The 23,248-nt window shown below is 40.3% G+C and overlaps 1 protein-coding gene across 31 annotated transcripts in view; it reads right to left on the reverse strand.

Moving 5' to 3' along the window:
• Positions 1-23,248, reverse strand: part of PLEKHA7 (pleckstrin homology domain containing A7) — a 150,528-nt gene that overhangs the window by 92,040 nt on the left and 35,240 nt on the right. For 3 of the 31 annotated variants that reach the window (XR_014555916.1, XM_083701815.1, XM_083701807.1), the window contains exon 1: positions 6,119-6,592. The exons of 27 other annotated variants lie outside the window; for them this stretch is intronic. Coding sequence is in view for 3 of the 4 variants with exons in the window: in XM_083701815.1 (XP_083557941.1) it covers positions 6,119-6,189 (71 nt within the window). In the remaining variant the exon portion in view is untranslated. Of the gene's footprint in view, positions 1-6,118; positions 6,593-23,248 lie in introns of those variants that run through there. One more of the 31 variants, XM_083701818.1, reaches the window with a different exon arrangement.

Below are 23,248 nucleotides of genomic sequence, written 5' to 3' on the forward strand. Positions count from 1 at the left end.
TATCCAACATGCTGAAGCTTCAAAATGGTCCTCTACTATTACTTTGCCTTTGAAGAGAATGTTCAAGTATTATTCCCTTCAAGCAAAATGAGTCTACTGTTTATTTTAAAGTACATTCCTGCTTAGCAAGTTATTTTTATAATATGCAACTGTTAACTGTGTTGTTTATTCTGTGAAGCCCAAATAAGTGCTGACATTTTAACTGTCTGCCAAAAACGTTTCTCAAAATCAATTTTCTGATTTGCCAGTAAAGTAATTATATCATATTTTATACCCTTTCATTAAATTACTTCTGTATGCAAAGCTTCAGCAGTGGATAAACTAGACTGTGCCACCTTCTTGCATTTTGATTTTATCTTATTTAATCCACTGTATGCACACTCATACTTGTAGAGGAAGGAATTATTCTTTCTGCATTAAAAGGACATAGAACAAATCCATGTTCTAACCAGTATAAAACTACATGTTTCTAGGTTTATTGGATTAAAATACAGCTTTATCTGGCGGCCTAATGTTTCTCTATGTTTAATATTACACTTTACATTCCCTACATATTCCCTATACAATCCATATATTCCTATGAATGCTTTATTTAAAATACTAGTGAAATGCCTGTCATGAAGACATGTGAGAAATGATATATATTGCATAGATGGATAGCACTGTCAGTGGGGTCAATAAAGGCTGATGAGCCTGCCTCTGTCAGAAGCAGAAAGACACAACTTCCAGATTTACTTCTGTTCTAGCTTCTGCTGAGAATAGCAGAAAAAGGAACTATGACAGAACCAAAAGTCAGAAAGTGAACAGGTCACAGTCTACTGAACACAGAAAGAATATAACTTATTTTTCATCTAAATATGTCAGTGTCAAACAAGGGAATTTCTCTTCGCATGAAACAGGTCCACTATCCCCAACTATGGAATGACTTCACTTTTGAAAAACCATGTTTAAAAAGTCTCATTCATCTTAACAACATATTCCAACACAATGCATGAAAAATCATGCCAATTATACAATCTTTCAAAATTCTGTGGCGTTTTTCAAAACTTCTGCATTGTGGTGATGTCTTTATTATCTTCTCACATGCCAGTCTGGTTATTTTACTGAAGGGTGACCCAAAAATATTTTTCTCTTCTCCCACAACTGATACTGAACATTATGTGACAACTAAGTATGCACAGACCTCACTGAGGTATTTTTGAGGTATTTTTGCCTTCAAGCATTTTCTTCAAGCTTTCCTCCCTGACCAATTATCACATTTTCATACAGATTCAAATGTGTATTTGCAAAGCTCTATGTATTACTCTAGTTACACACTGCTGGTCTTGAAATTAGTTTTTTGTCTTTTTCTATCATATATGCCTGTTCTCAAAAGGGACACGGGTGGCGCTGTGGTCTAAAGCACTGAGCCTCTTGGGCTTGCTGATCGGAAGGTCGGCAGTTCAAATCCCCACGACTGGGTGAGCTCCCGTTGCTCTGTCCCAGCTCCTGCCAACCTAGCAGTTTGAAAGCATGCCAGTGCAAGTAGATAAATAGGTACCACTGCAGTGGGAAGGTAAACAGCGTTTCCATGTGCTCTGATTTCTGTCACAGTGTCTCATTGCACCAGAAGCGGTTTAGTAATACTGGCCACGTGACCCAGAAAGCTGTCTGTGGACAAACACTGGCTCCCTTGGCCTGAAAGCGAGATGAGCACCACAACCCCATATTCGCCTTTGACTGGATGTAACTGTCCAGGGGTCCTTTACCTTTTTACTTTTACTTGTTATCAACGAAAAGGTGAGTTGTTATTTATAAGCCTGTTTTAGAACAAGGAAAAAATTAATGTTTGCCAGGTCCAGAGGGTGGCAGCATCACAATGGGCGTGTTCATTTGGAATGTTCTCCCTAGGGAGGCTCCCTTGACTCCATCATTACATATCTTTAGACACCAGGCAAAAATGTCGTTTTAGTCAGACCCTTTTAACTTTCTATGGCCTTTTTGTGAGGGTGAAATATTTTAATGTACTGTAATTTAAAATATATATAGAGAGAGAATTATCTTTTAGGGTTTTTAATGCTGATTTTAATGTATGTGTGATGGGATGATGAGCTGCTTGTGCGTAAAAGCTTAGTCCCTCAGAGTTTGGCCTGATTATCAAAGCTCTGTCTATAGCGGAGCCCCTTAAGCATGACTCCCTCAATCGCTGGCAGAATCTGACAGTGGGCGTTTGCGGAATCTCTTCCAACATAAAAGCTCCTTAACGGAAACACGTCTTCTGGATTCTCGGCGCAACAGTTTCCGGCGAGGGGTGGGTGTCCCTATAGGAGGTCCTGAAACTTCCCCACTGTTTTCGCTGAAAGTGTCCTTGAGCCATCCCTCCGACTCACTTTCCCTCGGAGCTCCTTCTCTCCCCCTGCTGGTTCCCCCCTCTGCTGCTGAGTCTCTCCTAGCCTCCGTGAGCCCTTCCACCACCTGCCCTTCCGATGGCAGTTCCCTGACAGTATGTATATGTTCATTTTTTGCTTAAAATAGTGCAAGTTGCTTTGAGTTGATGTGGCAAAAAAAACTACCAATAAATTTAATAAATAAATAAATAATATTCCTCTGTCTAGAATCAGGACTATCAATTATATATTTCAATGAAAAATCCCAAACCATGTAAGGAAAGCTATTTATATATACAATTACTGTGATTCTATTTTCTTTATATTTGCTATTTGCATTTATTTTACTTTTTTGTAACCAAGTTGGTATGAGCAGCAAATGCTACATGGAACAACAGACAACCCTAAAATGTCTGTCCCAAAATGAACAATGCCATAAAAATCTTACCCGCACCCGCCCCCCAAAATTAGGCAACTCCTCAGTCACATAATTAATCTCAATAAAGCACCAAAAGTAATCCCCAATAATGAAAAAACTAAGAAACCTGAATGCAATCAATAATTAGGAGGCAGAAAACTTGACAAGGATTCAGTATGGATTCTGCTAAAATTAAAAGGGAGCACAGAGAGACTTAGCAAATGTGTTAAGACAGCCTGCCTCACTCCCATCTGAAACACCAAAAGCACAAACAGAAGCAAGGGGTGCTGTCTTAAAGCCCTCTGAAGAAAGTCTTCACAGCAGCCTCACTCCTCTAAAAACTGATCATTAAAAATTCACTCTTTGAAGTAGCTACCCACTATGCAGCTTTAAGACAGTGAAGAGACTGTGAAATGGGAGGGGAGAGAATAACTTCTTTTCAGAACCCTTGGGATAACTCTGTGGCCCCCAGGTTGGGAACCACTGGTATAATCCATTACATAGTTTTCTGTGTTTGAGTCCCAAATACCTAGGCTCAGTGTTATTTTTCTAGGAAGAGGTGTCGGAACTCACAACAAACACCTCCCTTGTTCTCTTACAATGGCAAAGGCGCCCACTTGAGAGCTTCCGGCAAGTTCTGGCTGGGGAAAAAACTGCCTATGATACTTCCAGACAACCAGACTAGAGAAAATAATCATAGTGCTCTTCTCATTCTGGAGAAGTCCAGTCATTCTAAAATATTTGCATAAAATGGGAATTGTGCACAGACAAGACATGAAGACCCATAATGTTGTTTATTGTATGTTGTACCCAACTAAGTTATACCATAAAATTAATGTATCTAATCTAGTCATGTCTATTAATTTCAATGAGAATTTTCTGAGTATGACTAACATTAGATACAAACCTGTGCTTTTAAAATACATAACTGAATGCTACTAGCCAGCTGCTTTCATAGAAATCATATTCTGAAAGTTGGAATATAAATAATTGTGGGGGATAAATAACTAAAGTTTAAGACAGTCACAACTTCATGATTAACATATGGAACTGCAGAAAGCTATGAGCTGATGAGTGAGACATGACTTCCAGTCTCCAAATGGATGACCCCATCCTGCATCAAAACCCTTTAGTTGTTGTTTATACTGCTTCTGAGTCCACACATCCAAAATGTGCTCAGAGATGCCTTTCAGAGCTGCACACCCAGGCCAAGCAGTCTCCAAAAGAATGAAGACAGGGACATCTCAAAAGCAGGCAGCCAGATCATGCACAGGCTGTGGCACCCAGGAGCTCAGAATGGCCCCTTACTGGCCTGATCTGGCTGTGCCCCTACTAACTATCCTCCCCGCTTCTGGGTGGCTGTTTCATCGTGGGCAGGTGGCAGCACCCCTTTTAGATGGGAGCAAAATGTGATTTCTACCTGTAGTGGTTGTCCACCTTCAGGTATAGAAACTTGATCCCCAACTCCCATAAGCATCTGCCATTAGTATGGCCAATGGCCAGGAATGATGGCAGTAAAGGTCCAACATCATGTGGAGAGCTCAAAGTCCCCCACCTTTTTCTAAGTGGTGCCTCAATTACCAATGTCTCTAGTTCAATCTTATTCCTAACCCACACTGCTAAGCCAGCTGCAGCCTGATTTACATCCAGAAATTACCTTAGCCCTCCGGAAGCTCACACATGCAGTGTCTAATAGTGGAACACACACACACACCACAAACCGATTGCTAAGGCTAATTTGTTCATGAGTGGGCAAAATTCTTATTCAGACATCAATACGTGATAAGCTAGTCACTGCTGAGGAAAAGTAAACAATCTGGTTGGCCACTCAGAACAGGATGTTAGACTAAATAGGCCTTGGTCTAATCCAGTAGGACTCTTATGTTCATATGTTAACAATGGAGAAATCCAGGATTTTAGTATAGCTGCAAATAGTTAGAAGCAAGTACCCTCGCAGACAAATGGCAGCAACAATGGGCATGTGTTCCTTTCTTTACTATCAATGTACTTCAATAGATTTCATCACCAGATAATGAGGTGAGTTTCCATGGGTTTCTTATCTCTGTAGACTCAAATGCCAATTACATTCCTTCAATATAGGAAGTGCCTAAGTCCTTCTCAGGCCATCTAGGGCTTTTATATACATATAAATAAATATATTTCCAGATAAATACTAGGGAGACCTGCATTTAATTTTGGGTAGGCCTGCTTTGCTTCCAAACTAATGGGTAGTTCATCACCTGAGTTTGCTGTTAGAGGGAATGACCCACACTCTCTACACAATGCTCCTCATATGCCAGGTAGTGTAAGCTAACCATATTCACCATGATTCCTTCAGGGGATTTAATATTAGTGATCACAACTGCAAACATCCCAAGTCCTATCACCAGGTACATTCTTATGTTTAGACACATTAATTATTAACTTCCTCTTTTACTCTCTTCCTCAAACGCATTTCAAACACATGAGTAATTTTACAGAAACTCTGAACTCTAGTTTTCGCTTCTTTTTACAACCTTGCACCAGAAAGAGGCAAAGGTTTCAGATACAGACACGGTAAACAAAGACTGCATTCCTTTAAAAAGGTGTGCCAGAAACCAAAGACAGTTAGTGAAAGCTGAGAATGAAACTTGTTTAACTTCTATTTGTTCTTTATTACACTTCAGTCATCAACACAAGGAACATAATTTAACAGAAATCTTTGAACTTTCGAGCCATGTCACAACATGCCTGGAAAAGTTACATGAGAAACTATTTCTAAAGGCAATATTGATCTCTTGCTTAGCAGAGGAAACCACATACAAAAATGCAGGAATCATTCTTCTTATCAGCATTCACTAATTTCCCCATATGTAAATATTTTGAACATGCCTTGCCCTATAGCTTTGAAAGTATAATCAAGTCACCAGAAAACTGATTTACCAGGATCATGTTCTCTGGGACTGAACAGGTTTCTTTTAATAGGAACCTAACAGCACTATAACAGACACGTATTTGACACAGCATGACAAAATAACCATCCAAATGCACTACAGACACTGTTTAAAAAAACTGAATGATAAACGATTCACTTTTGTTCCATTCAAAACATTAGGAAGCTTCAAATACCTGATCATGGAAACATCAGCTACCCGTTTAAAATGCAACATCTTTTTAAAACACTGAATAGAGATTAGCACAGAAAAGCACACCATAATTTTACCATTAAATATTGCCTTTGTTCTCCAGTTCTAAGTCTTTTCAGGCAAATGTTCATACAGCTATCCGTAAGAGAAGCACCACACTGCAGTTTTACAAAACTAAATACATATACTAAATCTAAACATGTACATACCTGCATGACACCTGGAAGAATGGATGTTCTGGCTGAGAAACAGAGTTTGAAAATCCAGCTTTACTCCCCATTGTGTTCGTGTACTAGAATCACTTACATTTCTTTCATATTCCATACGTTAAAAGCAGAGTATTAAAACACCCAAATCCATCTGTACAGCATCATTCAGCATCGTTCAGCAGCCTACTAAAAAAAGCCAAGAGCACTCTGAGCTGGTCTTAAAATTCTGACCGCATATCTGATTGCTTCTTCCTCAACGGCAAAATTTCCCACTATCAACAGTCTTCTAAATACTATATACCACAAAATTTAGAAACATATGGTTGTATAAGCAAGGAACAAGCATCTTATTCCCAACTGCATATAAAATATTGTACTGTATTCTTCTTTCAAAGACAAGGCTTGGAATGCTGTAACGAGAACAAGGGAGAGAAAAAGAGCGAGAGACCTGGTATCTTAAACAGCAGCCTGGTTTGGCTGTCAGCCAGCAACCAGCAGAACTTATTGCCAATGCTGCAAATCCCTCCTATCAGCTAATGAAGATCAAGACTGCAGGTGAAACATGATTTTTATCTCTATGACAAGGATTCCCTTGGAAATACAAAGATATATGACCTTGAATTCTGTAAAGGAAATTAAAAACAGCAACGATTTAAACCAAATGGCACCGTTTGTATAATATTATCTACCATAGCTAATGTTTCTGCATATCATAGCTATGCAAGAATTCACTGGGTTGAAGTCTTAAAAAGCACATAGAAGGGTTTAATTAGCTGCTTTTATTTTTAGAAAATGGTCATAAATTCCTACTGATTTCTATAAAATCACATAGAAGCCATTTCAGAGGAAAGTAATCATATCTGGAACTAACAACAGAAAGTATGAACAATAGTAAATTCGTCTATTTCAACCTCTTCTGCATTATCCAATGCCAATAAAACTTTAACATCACATACATAACAGTCAAAGACACTACTATGAGCACTTACATTCTGAACTGGCAGCAGGCTAGCAAACTGAAAGCACAGCCATGCCTGAAAATAGTGCTGGATTTAAAATGCTAAGGAGGAATGCCATTCTAAAAAATTCCTTACAAGACTGTGAGGTCTATACCACAGTCGTGGGAGGTTTTAAATTAATGCAGATAATTGGTGTAGGTGACAGAGGGTGCTGTGCATAGTCAATTGAACAGCACTGTACGTGGAAACCTAGGATGTATTGAGTTCTCACACAAGAAGGGCTTGGCTGAAGACTGCAGGCAAGACAAGCGAAAAATTCTCATTTCCCACCTTGCTGGGAGCAGTGGGGGGAGGCGTTCTCCCACAATTTGTGACTGTAGGGGATGATGAGGGTGCCTGGGATCTTGGGAGCCAATCAGCACCTAGCTAGGCTCCTGAGGGGCAGAATTCAAAGTGGACCTGGGTGAGAACTTCTCCTATCCAGGTCCATTCAAGGGATGGTTTTAGGCTTTTTCTATGGACATCTGTTGGTTGCTGGTTACAGACAGGATGTGAATTTTCCTAAAGACAAATTGACTGGTTTTGCCTATGTCATAGCAATGTTGCAACTTTTGGGTGAAGAGGCATTGGGTTGGATCCTTAGTTGTGACAGGCAGGAAAAGGTCTCTGCTCACTTGGTCAAGATCATTCTCTGCTGGCACTGGGCGCCAGTCAGGCTGGCAAAAAATAATATCCCCCTTTCCCCTTTCTGACAGATGTCAGGGGGTTCAGGAACTTATCCAGGGTTGGGTTTCCTTGGAATGAAGGTCAACAGAAACTGTGGTGTCTTTAGGCACAGTTTAGTTTATTTACACATATGTACAACCAGGGATGTGCTCTATGGGGAGCTGGCTTCAGGCACAAGGCTCATTGGCAGACCAACTCTGTGTTACAAAGATTTCTGCAAATGTGACATGAAGACTAGCAAACTTAACCCTGCCCTGTGGGAATCCCTTGCAGACGACTGCAGTGCCTGGAGGAAGACAGTCAGATTATGCATCCATAGCAATGACCAGAGGAAGGATGACTGCTGATAGGAGCACAGAGAGAAGAAATGCCATGGGCATCTGCAGCAGCACAACCAAATGCATTCATCTCCCCCAGCTGCAACAAAACATGTCTCTCCTGTATTGGTCTCCACAGCCACAGCAACACTGCTCCTGTCCACCAGTTTGACTTCACCCTCAAAGGTGCATTGTCTCCAGAGACAGACAGATGACAACAACATACAACAGGAACCTAAAGAGTTCAAAACATTAATACAGTTACAGATCTTGCTTCCCCACTAGGTTTCCAGGTGATCCCCAGAGCCCAGCAGAGCAAATGTGTCTCTGTCTCTTTAGCTTCTGCCTGCTTTCTTGCTCAACTGACAAACACTAGCTATTGTCCTTCTAAGTGACAACCAGGTAAAGAGGGTGCCCACCCATTTGCCCAGAGGATACCATCACTTATTAGGACTCATTCAAACTTCTGCTTGCCCCATGCCTTGAGCAGTTTTGCCTTTGCCCTGTCACTTTCCCCTAGAAAACCTGCTCTTTAGCGCTAAATTGGAACAAATGGCAATCTGTGGCAAATATGGCTGCTGTTTGTTCCAATTCAATGCTAAACTGTGGATTGGGGGGGGGGCAAAAGGATGTGCGGGTGAACCCTAAGTAGTAGCTCTTGCAGCCCGGGGCATTCTTTTTGGATGCTGATCATGGTGCTTAACTGCTCAGCCCAACCGTCATTGCCTACACGAAGGGAATGATTTAGCAAGCTGACCAAAAAACCCCAAACCTATACCTACTCTGATCCATGATATCATATCAAAATTTTAAAGATGGCCTACAGCTCTTTTTGCCTGAGGCTGTTATTCAAAACATCTTGGTTAAAATGAATCTTCCTAAAGTATGACCAGAAAGCCAATTTTAGAAAAATTAAAGTGAGAACAAACATAGTAGCCTTTTTAAATCTTCAAGTTTTACTTAACAAATAAAACTTAGACTGTATGCATTGCAAGTGAACTCCCAGGGTATTCTTCCCTACCAATCTAAACAATATGAGTGAAATAATTTAAAATCATTTCACATTCCTACACATGCCAGCATTAATAACAGAAACTTAAACTGGGCAGATGAAACTAGGTTTCCAGACTGTCAACTGATGAGTCATGCCATCCATAAGAGTTGTAGATTAGACCTTTGACACTTTCCTTAAAGTTATTTCATCGCAGTACTATCTGTTGAGACACAATTAGAAAAGTTGAATATTGTATTTCATTAAAAAAATTTAAGTGTCTGAACTAAAGTACTGTAATGTCCTTTTAAGTGTTCAAAGTTTTTGTATCACTTTCAAGTGCTCAAAGTCTTTCATATGCATTATATAACTGTAATCCTTGCAACAACCCTGCAAGATAAACTAGTATTATTCTCCATATGCTGACTGCTGAGGGAAATTGGCTTATCCAAGCCCATATTGTGAGCACACAGGAAATAAAATATTCTATCCAAGGACTTCCTGATTAGTAGCTCAGTCTTTTAACCTCTTACTTCACCAGCACTGTCAATGTACTCTGAAAATTGTGTACTGTATAAAGTATGTAACCAACTTATACAACCAAAAACTGCTGTATTCATGCAGTCTCTGTTTGAAAATCCACCATGGTATAAGTCCACCATTTGCCTATTTAGCATTTGCTTTACAAGCAAAGTTGCTCAGATTCTGCTGTATTTAAGGCTCTAGTTTAAATGCTGAGATTGTCATAGAATTGAAGAGTTGGAAGCGACTCTGAGAGTCACCTAGTCTAAAACCCATGCAATGCAGGAATCTCAACTAAAAATTAAAAACCTCCAGTGAAGGAGAGTGTCTGCTCTACTATGGAACAGCTTTTACCATCAGAAAGGTGAGTCCAGCACCTTCTGAGGGAGTCCGGAGGACTTGAACTCACTTCTACCTGCTTATTTTGACTGGTTTCAGTTGGTCCACCATAAAGATATAGGGTACAATTTGAAGTCACACTAAGGCTTTCCCAAAGGAAAAATCTCCTTTCTCTCTCACCCCCATGCGTTCTGTTCTGAGAGTTCTTCCAACCAGATTAGGGGAGAGCATGAAGCGAGGAGAAGGGAAGTCCCATGCACTATGGGAACGCATTGTGCTGGCTTCTGATAACGTGATATCTTAGTTGAATGTAGCCTATAATATCAATCGTTTTCCTGTATTGGCAGGTTGAACTAGATGAGCTTTGCGATCCATTCCAACTGTATGATTTTGTGCAGTTGAAAGCAACTAGTAGATTCAGAAGAACCAACAGGATGCATTCCTCCTGATTAAGAAAATCCACAGGAGCACCAGGGCAGTTTCAGTTCCAACCTCAGTAAAAGTAATCAATATAACTGAAGAAGATCTGGAGTTCAGATGTCACAACATGTTCCATGATTCCTCCAAGTGGACTAAAGTTTGCTGGTGCTTCCATTTTTTTAAATGGGAAGCATGGCATCTTTCTAGTCCATAGGGGTCACCTGCTCTGTCATTTATTATTTTTACTATCCAGTAGCAGATCTGATTAGCCAAGATGGGCACTGATGGAAAAAAAACTAGTTGTGGATATCACATATCCAAAAATCTTGTCCACAGCTCCAGGTTGCACAAACTGAAAGATATCAAGAATCCAAACACACAAGGACTAGCGGAAACTTCAGTCACATCCAAATCCATAGCTGGAGTGAAAATGCCTTCCAAATCAGAATAGTTGCAAATGATCTAATCTGTAATGTGTGGAGCATATGGGACACAGCAGAGCAGAGGGTGTGTAAAGGGCTCCTAACCACATAGGACAGTTTCTGTGAATGGCACTACATTCACCCAATGGCAAAAGATCGACACCATACCATATTTGACATCGTAATTGCCACAGTCTATAGCCATGATCCGTTAGTTTTCATTATGAGCCTTCTATCACTGCCACAGTCTTCACTGTCCCCAAGCTCCTCAGAAAACAAAGGGGATCCTTGGGCTCTAGCCAGTAGAAAATTCTAAGAGTGATTGTGCCAAATGCTTAGGCCACTCTCCTTTTTCAGGAGGTAAACTAGGCTTTCTACAGTATTACCAGCTATGCCTGCAGAATAATGAATCCATCAGAGCCATCTAAGAAGCATAATAATCTTTCAGCATCCAAGGCAAACATTATTGATGGATACCCTCCCAATCACTGCAGAATTACTTTCATTTCATTTTCATCATATTCTTTATTAATCTTTATTAATCCAAAACATTTATTTTTATTTTTATTCCACTGCTTTGGGTTAAAACTCAATGTTAACTGATGAATCAGGTTCTGAGAGATCCTGGGATAATCTGAAGAAAGATTTGCTCTACTTCCTAAACTGCACCCAAAAAAATAGCTCCTAGACAGGATTTCCTGTACTTACCCAGAGCTGCGTTCTCACCTCCTCTCCTTATTTCTCTGCCTACCCTTCAAGGATCATTTTTCAGTTGTCTTTCCAACTTCTGAGCAGTCCATTCTCAGCACCAACCGATTGTATAATATAAGCACAAAAGTAATTTCTGCCACCTTAGCAGTTTGTTTAAACGCAGGTCTGGCTATGAGAACACAATTTGTTTCTGATAATTATTTTCAACTCTTTGACTATTCAGTTGTCTGATTATCCAGTTTTCCGATTATCTGATTACGCAATTCTCTGACTGTCCGATTGACTTGCTGACTTTCTGCCACAGGTGGTTGGAACTAAAGGTGGAGACAGTGGCGAAGCTGCATACTCTGGCACTGGGGGTGGAGAGCTGGTGGGGGCGTGGCTGGCACGCATCCCGGGGGCGTGGCGTGGCACCTGCAGGGGTGTGGCACCCGGCGCGGTGAGGGAGTGTACGGCGCGTGTCTGGGGGGCGACAGTGATGGTACCCCCCAATGGTCCCCCCGCCCACTCCATTCCTCCGCCAGTGGGTGGAGACAACATCAAAAACAGACTATTGATTATAGGAAGAATGAACAGGGTTTCAGGGGTCTTTCCCCGAGTAAAATCTGAGGTGATAATCACAAGTGGGAACACCCAACCCCAGACCAAATTGAAACAGCAAAGATGCATGGACTTAAAGGGAAAGTGTGGCTGAGTGGGGAACTCTGCATGTTTTCTGGAAAGGGTACTATCACAGGTTACACTTATTTCCTAGCCACTTCTATCTGCTTATAATCAGATCACTTCTGATCATTGACCTATTTGATTTCAGCACTTTGTTCTGTCTAGAATTCCTGAAACCTACCAAACTTTTTTGTTTGATTGATTCATTTGTGTTATTTTGAAAGGTTACTCTTGTGTTTTGTAATGTTCTTGATGAAAACCTGCATAAATCACATATCACAGAACCTCAAAAGCAAATATACCATCTTTGCAATACAGAAAATAGTCAACTATGTTTTGTTTCTGGCTGTAATTTTAGAAACTGATTTTGTGATTATGTTTGTTATTTGAAAGTAATGTATGTGTATCATGAGTGATTAGGATTCCTCTTATGGATTATTTTTGGCACACTTTGGTATCGCTGCTGGTTTGCTAAAGGTTTTATTTGTTAAAGTTAAGATTACATGTTATCATTGTGGTGTTTTATACTACTATTGGCAGAATGAATATCTTATTGTTATGCATAAGTGCAAAATTGGCAGTAGCAGCTGGTTGGGCGGAATTGACTTAGCTGGCTTCCCAATGTGGGGGGTGAGAGAGGGGCAGAGGGAAGTTGGCAGGGAGGGAGAGGTGTGATGCAGGTGCCCAATGGAGCCAATCTGTTGCCTCCTCACCTGTGCCTGCATTGCTTCAACCTCCCAGCCGATTTGCTCCCCCCTCTCTCAGTTACTAGCAGCTACTTCCATTTTGGGAAGCCAGGTAAACAGCACTGACCTGCTGGCTACTGTTGTTGTTGTTGTTTAGTCATGTCCGACTCTTTGTGACCCCATGGACTAGAGCACGCCAGGCACTCCTGTCTTCCACTGCCTCCCGCGGCTTGGTCAAACTCATGTTAGTAGCTTCGAGAACACTGTTCAACCATCTCGTCCTCTGTCATCCCCTTCTCAAATCTTTCCCAACACCAAGGTCTTTTCCAGGGAGTCTTCTCTTCCCGTGAGGTGACCGAAGTATTGGAGCCTCAGCTTCAGGATCTGTCCTTCCAGTGAGCACTCAGGGCTGATTTCCTTAAGAATGGATACGTTTGATCTTCTTGCAGTCCATGGGACTCTCAAGAGTCTCCTCCAGCACCATAATTCAAAAGCATCAATTATTCTGCGATCAGCCTTCTTTATGGTCCAGCTCTCACTTCCATACATCACTAGTGGGAAAACCATAGCTTTAACTATACAGACCTTGTCGGCAAGGTGATGTCTCTGCTTTTTAAGATGCTGTCTAGGTTTGCAATCGCTTTTCTCCCAAGAAGCAGGCGTCTTTTAATTTCATGTCACCATCTGCAGTGATCATGGAGCCCAAGAAAGTAAAATCTCTGGCTACTACTGTCCCCCCAAATAAGAGCTTTCTAAGCTTTAAGGCACCTTTTTCTTTATGACAGCTCCAATTATGTTGGTCCCAATCCACATCTCAGATCAGCTGGCATGCCAACCAACCAGCAGATTTCATACTAAGAAAAGACAGTAGGCTGTCATGGTTAACAGATCTGGGAGCAATTATTCAAAAATTAATGTGGATGTACAGAGATATGGGGGACGCAGGTGGCGCTGTGGGTTAAAGCCTCAGCGCCTAGGACTTGCCGATCGAAAGGTCGGCGGTTCGAATCCCTGCGGTGGGGTGCGCTCCCACTGCTCGGTCCCAGCGCCTGCCAACCTAGCAGTTCGAAAGCACCTCCGGGTGCAAGTAGATAAATAGGGACCGCTTACCAGCGGGAAGGTAAACGGCGTTTCCGTGTGCGGCTCTGGCTCGCCAGATGCAGCTTTGTCACGCTGGCCACGTGACCCGGAAGTGTCTCCGGACAGCGCTGGCCCCTGGCCTCTTAAGTGAGATGGGCGCACAACCCCAGAGTCTGTCAAGACTGGCCCGTACGGGCAGGGGTACCTTTACCTTTACCTTACAGAGATATGGAGATAGCAGCTATCAGCAGAGCTATTGTTTAGAAAGAAATGAGTGACTCTGCAGACATGGTGAACCAGGAACAGAGTTGAGGATGCCAAGGAATATAAATAAACAAACAAACAGAAATAGTGGTGGATCATAACCAGCTGGGAAGGAAAGTTAGGCCTGGCACTCACTCACTAACCAGATTGGCAAGTACCGTTTAATGTGTTTATTTTCATAATGTAGCATTAATACAGAATTGTCCTATCTTAGGAAATACAATGCCTTGTGTTCTTTTATAGATAAAACAAAAGCACTGTAGAGCAAGCAGATTTATACTAAGGCATATAAAAATTACCAAACCAGTTCTACATTCAGACCATAGAAGATTCTCATTCCCATGAGCCAAAATACAATGCATGTTGTGAAACTGTTCTTAAAATGTTTTCTATATTTTTAAGATTAATATTTCAGTCCTTATTCAATTTGAGACTTCCTATTCCTGAGGCTAAAAATGACCTTCAACCTACTCGTGTAGGTTGGAAACAAGCAACAGCAGTACTTCAAATATTTTATCAGGAATAGTTTAGATTGTTTGTGGAAGTGATAGTAAGTGAATGTCAGCAAGCATAGTTTCCTAAGCCTTAATAAGGAAAGCTAATTCTGGAAGCTCTCTCGTTATCAGTCCATTAAGTTCAGGAGCTGTTATAAGCTATTTCAGTTCCTTTACAACATTTCACTGAAGGCCTTTAACTTGGATTGAAAATGCAAAGGCTTGTTGACATCTGTTTATTAACATTTATAAAATGCTGAAACATTTCCATTGCAAACTAGTCTAAATACTGGTAGTATGCATGTTATTTTGTGGAAGACTAGTGTTGCTCTTATTTTAGCTTGTTCTAGACCTTAGAACCAAATCCTTTGAATTCAGAATTTCCCCAAGCTAGTTACTTATAATGCTGTCTACCTAGGTAGGGCCTTTTCTGGGCTCAGTTTGTAAGTAAATAAATAATAGTGAACATGATCAGAAGAAGAAAAAGAAAAGGCTTTCTGAACTGGCAAATAGCCAGAATATCCAAGAAACTTTGGCAGTCCAGGGATTTTTTGACAATGTTTAGTCTCCTAGTCTAAAAGACACTCTTCACACTTAGCCCCTGCAAGTCTATAGCTCAAGTGGCTTAAGTGCTGGCCTTTCCCATGTTATCAACATGTTTGCCATGCTGCTGATATTTCAGAAGCACTGCCTTTGCATACAGTTTACAAAAAGGTAATGAAACAACAGAATAGTTTAAAAACTTGGTCCAGGAGGGTCAGGTGCATAGCTAGCTACTCCAGCACCAGGAGCAGTGGGGCGGGGTAAGCCACGCATGGGGGCGGGGTGAGCTGTGCACAGGGGCGCCACACGGGGCACAGAGTCCGCCTGGCGGATGCAAGCCCCATGCTGCCGTTTCGGGCAGCGCAGGGCTCGAAGCCACCGCGTCACTCCCAGGAGAGATGTGTGGTTCGGACACACTGCTGGCCAGCCCCCTCTGTAAGCGCCGCCCCTGCCGTGTGCCATTTTGTCACCCCTCTCAAGGATGACACACGAAACGGGCTGCACCCCCCTTCCTACGCCCCTGAGGCTGCTTCGATCTGCTGCAAAGTTTGGCACAATATGAGAAAACTCATATGTTGAAATAGCTAAAGGGCTGTCACATGGAGGATGGAGCAAGCTTGTTTTTTTCCTACAAAGGCTAGGGCTAGTTCAAATTACAAGAAAGGAGGTTCTCACTAAACATTTCTGATGGTAAGAGCTGTTTGTCAGTAGAATAGACTCCCTTGGAAGGTGGCAAACTCTCCTTCGGAGGTTTTTCAGCAAAGGTTGGATGGCCATCTGTCATGGATGCCTTAGTTGAGATTCATGCATTGCAAGGGGTGGGACTAGATGACCCTTGAGGTCCCTTCCAACTCTACAATTCTATGATCTCCATTCAAGGGCACTAGTTGTTGTACATTACTAGTGCCAGGGCCTTTGTACAAATTTATTAAAGAAGAAAAGAAGTAGCAACAAGAAAACACGAAAGGCTGTTTTAGCAGACATTCTGTATAATCTACCAATAAGATGCTCAAATCAAATGGAAGGTACACTGGTGCAGGTGCTTTGCTAATGTTAATAACTCCTGTTCAGAATATATATTTGTCATGTAGCAGTTTTTCATGTGGGGACTATGCAATATTTGCTGACTGGTTTCATAAGTTATCACATGTTCATGCCCTTGGTTTAGAGGTTGAGTTAAAGGCAAATGTGTATTATGTGCATTTCCAACTCCAAGAGCCATACAAGGGCTGAAGAGGAAAAAATTCTCTTCTATTTAAATTACACTTTGTCTGTCAACAGGCACTGTTTTCTCATACCTTATCCTAACAGAAAAGAAGCACATCATTTCATAAATTTGAGATGAAATAACCACAGCGGGCTATTACGTACCTTTTTGGGATATTGCTGAAACTATAAAATGTGTTGCTGAAACTATAAAAATGCCTACATAGACATGGGTCAATAAATTTGGGTGCCTGGATTTTTGCACCATATTATATTACTAGAATTAATAGTACCATACTTTCTAACAGTGAAAGTGAACTTCCTTTTTGAAATTGCTCTTGGTAGCAAAGAAGGCAATCACTTTAACAGACACGAGCCACTTACTGGAGCTGCATAGCTTTTTTATTACCAGAACTGGTGAGGGAGGTTTGAGATAAACCAGGACTTCAGAATTCAGGAGACATTGTTTTGTAAGAGCATTAAATACTTTTCAGACAACATAACTATTCTTGAATTTAAAAAAATGGTATTAGCAAGCACATCTGAAGTATAGAATTGGATCAGACCACATATCCATTCATTAGAGTTTTATGTTTATCATCTTATGCCTGTCATTCTTGTTGTCCTGCTCCTCCTACAAGAGAAATCTCTAGTGACTTAATGGTGCAAGTAAACCTATTTGCTTTCTTATGTTACACAAGTCTTTCTTATTTTAATAAACAAGAGGTCTCATTTGGAAATTTTGTGATGTCACTGGTAGAATACATTTTATCTCATAATTTATTAATTACGTATACGCACCTCACTGCACTCATAACAAATGTAGAAATTCCAGCTCTGCGGGTGGGAGCTGATGGGAGCAGGTCAGAAAATGTTCATAAACCCTGATTTAAACAAATCAAGCGGGATCAGAGGGTTTTGGTTATGGTTTTTAAAGAAAAAGACAAATTTAACTTTCTAAAGCAGGCTTTCACCAAAATATAAAAGATGCCTCTCTAAGAACTATAATTCCTGACATCAGGTAGCAAAAGCAACCACACCAGATGCACACACAATCAGGTTGTAACAGGCTCTAAATTCCAATGGCTATATTTTTGCAATGTTATGTGCACAAAGCAGTAGTCAACTCAGCATAGTTTTACATTTAGCTCTCAATTTGAAAAATCTCAGTAACCTATTGAGTTTGTAACCTATGCATTGATATGCTTCCATCTACATTGTCAACAAAAATTATTCATGTGATTCATATGATTTTAGGTGCTTTTAATATTGCTGATAAGAAATTATGTTGAAAGCCAAACAAACTTCTGTTTTTTAAAGCAGTCTTGTTTCCCCGACCCCCCAGTGCATTCCTCTGATCTATAGATAGTGATTTATGAGACTGTAAAGACAGCTACAAAATAATGAAAAATCACTTTATCTCCCATTCCCATCCTCAGGCTTTTATGAACCAAATGAAATTGACACGTCATTCATGAATAATGTGCAAGACAATTGGTTTAAGACAATTACTTTCCTAATCTGACAGGTAAGCAAGATAGATTGGAACTAACTCTGAATCCTGAAAGGAGTCAGATTTCCTACACTGATTAATGGTATGTAATATAATTGTGTTTCCAGGAAACGAATATTGTTTAGACTTATCCAATACAAAACATAGGTTTTATATACTGATCCTTAGAAAACCAAACAGCAATATGGAAGCATAAAGCCCACTGGACTTGGACACAGTGCTTGCGTTCAGACATAACACTAAACCATGGGCGCCAACACTAAAGGGCCCATACACATTTGCCCCTCCCAAAATAATGTTTAGGGAGTGTCCCCCCAAAAAACTGACCATATCAAGCCACCCCAGCCTCCTTTTCCACTGCTGCCGCATGAGAGTGCAGATAAGGCACCCGATCAAGCACCCACCTCCCTCTCCCAGGGCACCCTCCATCCTCGCCTCCCGCTGTCTGCTGGCTTGTGGCCAGGGAAAGGAGGGGGGTGCGCAGGCTGGGTCTGCCATTGTGCCCTCGTGAGCCCCCCAGCTCAGCCTCTTAGTGCCGGCCCCAATGTGAGCAGCACTGCCTCCCATGCTTGGAGCCTGGCTGCCCATGCCTCCGATGTGCCAAGTGGAAGAGGAAGGTGGGGCAGCCTCCGCTGAGCCAAGGGAGGCCTCACCCTGGGCTGCATTCATGTGGCTTTAGCCTTCCTCCTCCTGTCCTTCTGACAACCTTCTGGTGGGGGTGGAGCAGCCCCCCGAATAGTTGTTTTCAAGTTGGTGCCTACATAAATGAGCCTTAAAGTTGTGCATCCTGGGTTCATATAGTTCTAAGAGATAAGGAAGGATTATAACAGGAATCCAGTGGGTCTTAGTTCTTAGTAGACATGTATAGGATTGTATTGCCATATCCCAAAATGTGTACCGAGACTCTTCCAGTGGGATGATTTGCAATCATGTGATTAGAGAACAATGAACAAAGCTGATATGACATTAGTTCAAAACTATAATACAGGACGTGTCACCTTCATTTTTGTTTCTGCCACCCATTCTAAACATGAAATTGGTAATTTAGCCCAATAGTCAGATCTGTTTGAATCATTTTCATTACCTGATGTAATTCTGCTCCATATCTTTGAGAATAATCTGTTTTTTAAAAACCCTCCAAGGTGCATATACCCCTTGCACTGTGAATTGTTGAATATTTAATATGTGATTGCTACTGTTCATCCACACTTATAACTACCATTTCTGATTATAATTAATATTATAACCAGGTATCCAACTAAACACTATTATTTTATTCATAATGCTATAACTGATAGTCTAGAAGCCACTTAAAAATGAATATAAAAATATGGAATTCTGTTTTAACATTTTGGATTTGGAGCTAATGTGCCACCATTGTACAAAGAAATAGACTTTCAAATAATAGGCCGGAGGTATTTGTTTATTTTAAATCAGTGTCAATATTCAATTGTAGAGGAAAAAGTAATAATTGATGATGTACAGCAAATGAATTAAGAATACCTGCTGCAGAAACTAATTCATTTCCAAAACAAAAAGGCTTTTATTACACTTAAAATAGGATTTAAAATACAATATATTGAAGGGGAACACTTATTAAATTACATAAGCATATATACCCTTCTCATTGCTAGGTTTCCAGTTTAGTTGCATAATCTAAAAGAGACAAAGCAGACAAGATCCCAAGATAGCAACCCAAAATCAAGACATGTTTTATAAGGCTAAAAGAATCCTGAACTTTCCATATGGAGAGATTAAGAAGTCCAAATAAGATTTAAGAGGTTTAACTTTAAAGAGGAACAAATTAAAAATGTGAATACAGAAAGATGAGGCAGATGGTAGAATTACATTCTATATCAATGTGCAGTGATAGAGCATTATTGGAATAATTAGCTCAGCACTGTTTCGGAAAATATGAAACATTCATATGAGTAACAGCCTCAAAGTACCCTAAGAAATAAATTATTTTATTTAAATCTGTTAAGACTGCATAGCAAAACTGAAAATAATATTTGAACCTCAACTGTACTTGGCGTTGACAAAACTAAAGCAATTAATGAAGAGGCTATTTCTCCCCACGGAAAACTTTTCAAGCAAATAATTGCTCAAGAACTTTGTGAAGAGATACCATTGCATAAGAGAGCTGTAAAATATAAACTCCTGAATGTCTGAATCAACTGACTAATTTAAAACCAAGAATCTGTATACAATTATGAATAAGGCAGCATATGTCTGATCTACATGAGTCATGAAAAGCATTTTCTTTCAGGTCAAATACATATTAGTATTGAGAATTAAGGTTTATTGACAAAATTACCATTGTAATCATGCTATCAACCCTACTATTAACAAAGATGGCAGCCCTCTTCCCAGGAATCACTCATAGCCCTATGTAGCAGAGATGATTGCTTTGTGTACACCACGGTTTCCCTGCAACAAACAGTCATTATGGGTGGCAAGTATTATACCAGGAATGGCCAAACTTGGCCCTCCAGATGTTTTGGGACTACAAATCCCATTATCCCTACCTAACAGGACCAGTGGTCAGGGATGGTGGGAATTGTAGTCCTAAAACATCTGGAGGGCCAACGTTGGCCTTGCCTGTATTATACGTACTTCCATATCGCTTCCCTCCTCTCCTGCATTAAGAACCCTCTACTCCCAACTGCAAGACGGGAGAACTAAAAGGAAACTGGCCTCTGTCATTAGTCAGGGCACTGAGCACCACTGGGAAGCTGCACTTCCTGCTTCTCAGGAAGAACCTCTGCATGTCCCCATACTGTACCAGACCCTCCAACTGTCCCTATTTTTCAGGGACGTCCATGATTTAGAGAAGCCATCCCGGCTTCTGATTTGACCCCAGAATGTCCCACTTTTCCTCCTATTTTCATTGGAGAAATGTTGGAGGGTATGGTAGGATGTCCCTATTTTCATTCCACTGCAATGGAAGCTTCAGCTTCAGGCAGGTGGTGGAAAGCTACCATCTGAGTTAGCTGGCAGAAAGCCCAAAACTGTGTGTTTGGGGCAGGACACTGACAGCTTTGGTTCTGTTGGATCCAGATCTCCAGAGATCTCCATAGTGGCCTAATCCCTGAGCTCCTCAACCATATCAGCCTGCAGCTTGGAAAGGGAAAAAGAAAGAAAAAATGTCTCCATCTTCCACCCTGGTGGATGTGAACTGGCAGAGTTTGGAAAACTGTAGCAAATCCACCTCTCTAGATTTCTTTGTCCATCATTTCTGAAGTTCTTTGCAGCTTTAAAATAAAGAATCTGGATGGCTATATAAAACTAAGGTTGAATCTATAAATGCTGGAGAATGCAGTCGCAGAACGGACTCTATTATTTCACTGTTAAAGGAAAGGACGCACATATCCGAATGCTCCCCTGTATTAAAAAAAAGAAATCTGCAAAGAGAGCAGCACAGCAGAGAGAACCATCTTGATCTGAAGTCAACTTTTGCTACAGACATATAACATGAACTCTACCATTTTTTTATTCCTGGAAGACCTTCAATCTTTAAAAAATTGGATTGCTGGTACACTAGGGGTTGGCAAATTGCCTTCCTTGAAATGATATCTCATAAACTGGAAGTAACTAAAGTACAGAGCTCCAAAGGCCTCCCTCCCCCATACGTCCTATGTCACCAGTATATGCAAATACCTGGCTCATCTAAGACTTTATAGAACCTTTAACTGCAATAATGATGGAACTCACAGGTGAAGAATACCTTGGTCCTTCCAGGTTGTGATGCTTTATAGTTCACATTTTTTTTATTCTTTGTTTTCTTTCTTTTCTATGTTTGTACTTTTAAACAAATCAATAAAAATACTAAAAATGAAATGATAGAAAGTTCTGTTTAAAAGGCCAAGTTCTGAAAATAATTAAGTTAATGATATTTTATATATCTCCTCACGATGGCAGCATAAACCATTCTGAATTTAAATTGGCAGCATAATCCTTTCTATCCTGCTGTTTTAAGTATTAAAGTTATCTGTAACATTGTTTGTGACTGACAGTTGTAAGTTTTAGGCAACAGTATTAACCATTTTCCAACAGCAGCTTAATATACTGGGTATTAAACAGAATTCAGTAGCGAACAAGCGTGGCAGATGTCAAGTATGTCACAGTCCTGACTTCAAAAAAGTCAAAGTTTCAATAGACTAAACAGCACATAGTCCTTTATTTTTATTTTACTAAGTTAATTTTTTTCATAACAGAGCAAGCTCCAAAATGATTAAAGGAAGGAGTAATATAGAATACTGAAGCTAAGGTAAGTTATTTCTGCCCTCTTTTAAAAGTGAAAGTGAAGCTGCAACTACTGCATACATAAGATAGGGAGGGAGGACTATGACATTTATAAAGCTGGTGGAATAAAAAGGAGAGCAAACTTTTTTCTCCGTTAAAGAATGTAGTGAATGATGTAATCAAGAAAGCTATATAGGAGGAGTTCAGTGGTTAATTATGATAAGTAGAGAACTTAACTTTTTTAAAAAAAAATCATTAACACTTTGAAACCAAACATGGGAAAGGCCATTAGTATATGTTGGTACTAGATATAGGAAAAGCTCTGACATTTCTCTAAAAAGCAATTCTATCAGCATGATACCTTTCATAACTGACAAAGAATGAGAATACAGAAAGCTGACTACCATGAATAGATACTTGGCAACATCTTCAAAATACTTTGATCCAAATCAGATATACTGTGGTTAATCTTAACTATGGTTTGGTTGAAACAAGCCAACTTTAACCCATGGCTTATAGTGTTGCTTGTTTCAAACAATTCATAGCTAGGATTAGCCACAGGTTTAGGGTTCAGACATAAAATGAAATTGTGCTTAATCAAAAAGCTTTCAGTTTCCTTTTCGTGGCCACACAAGAGAAAGAATGGAGATGGAAAAGTGCATGAGCCCAGAACTCATCATCTAGGCTTACTCCCATCACAACAAAACATGAGTGTCATCATCAAGGAAGAAGACAGAGATCAAATGGCAATCATGACTGGCAACATGTATTGATAGTCATCATGTATCTTACCCAGCAAAATATAAAAAGTGATAACTGATATTAAACTGTAATAAGACCTGATAAGGAGTAATAATATTCAAGAGATAATAGGTAACAGTTTGAAGATGGTTTTACTTTGTAGTTTTTCAGACACACTGTGTCAATATCTAGCACTGTGTCTAACTTGATAAATTCACTTAATTTTTCTTTTAAATTTTCAAGATGGTATCTGAAAATAATTTCAAAATATTCAATCCCTATAATTAC

This window comes from Podarcis gaigeae, assembly GCF_964106915.1.
Source record: "Podarcis gaigeae genome assembly, chromosome: 1".
Classification (NCBI taxonomy): domain Eukaryota; kingdom Metazoa; phylum Chordata; class Lepidosauria; order Squamata; family Lacertidae; genus Podarcis; species Podarcis gaigeae.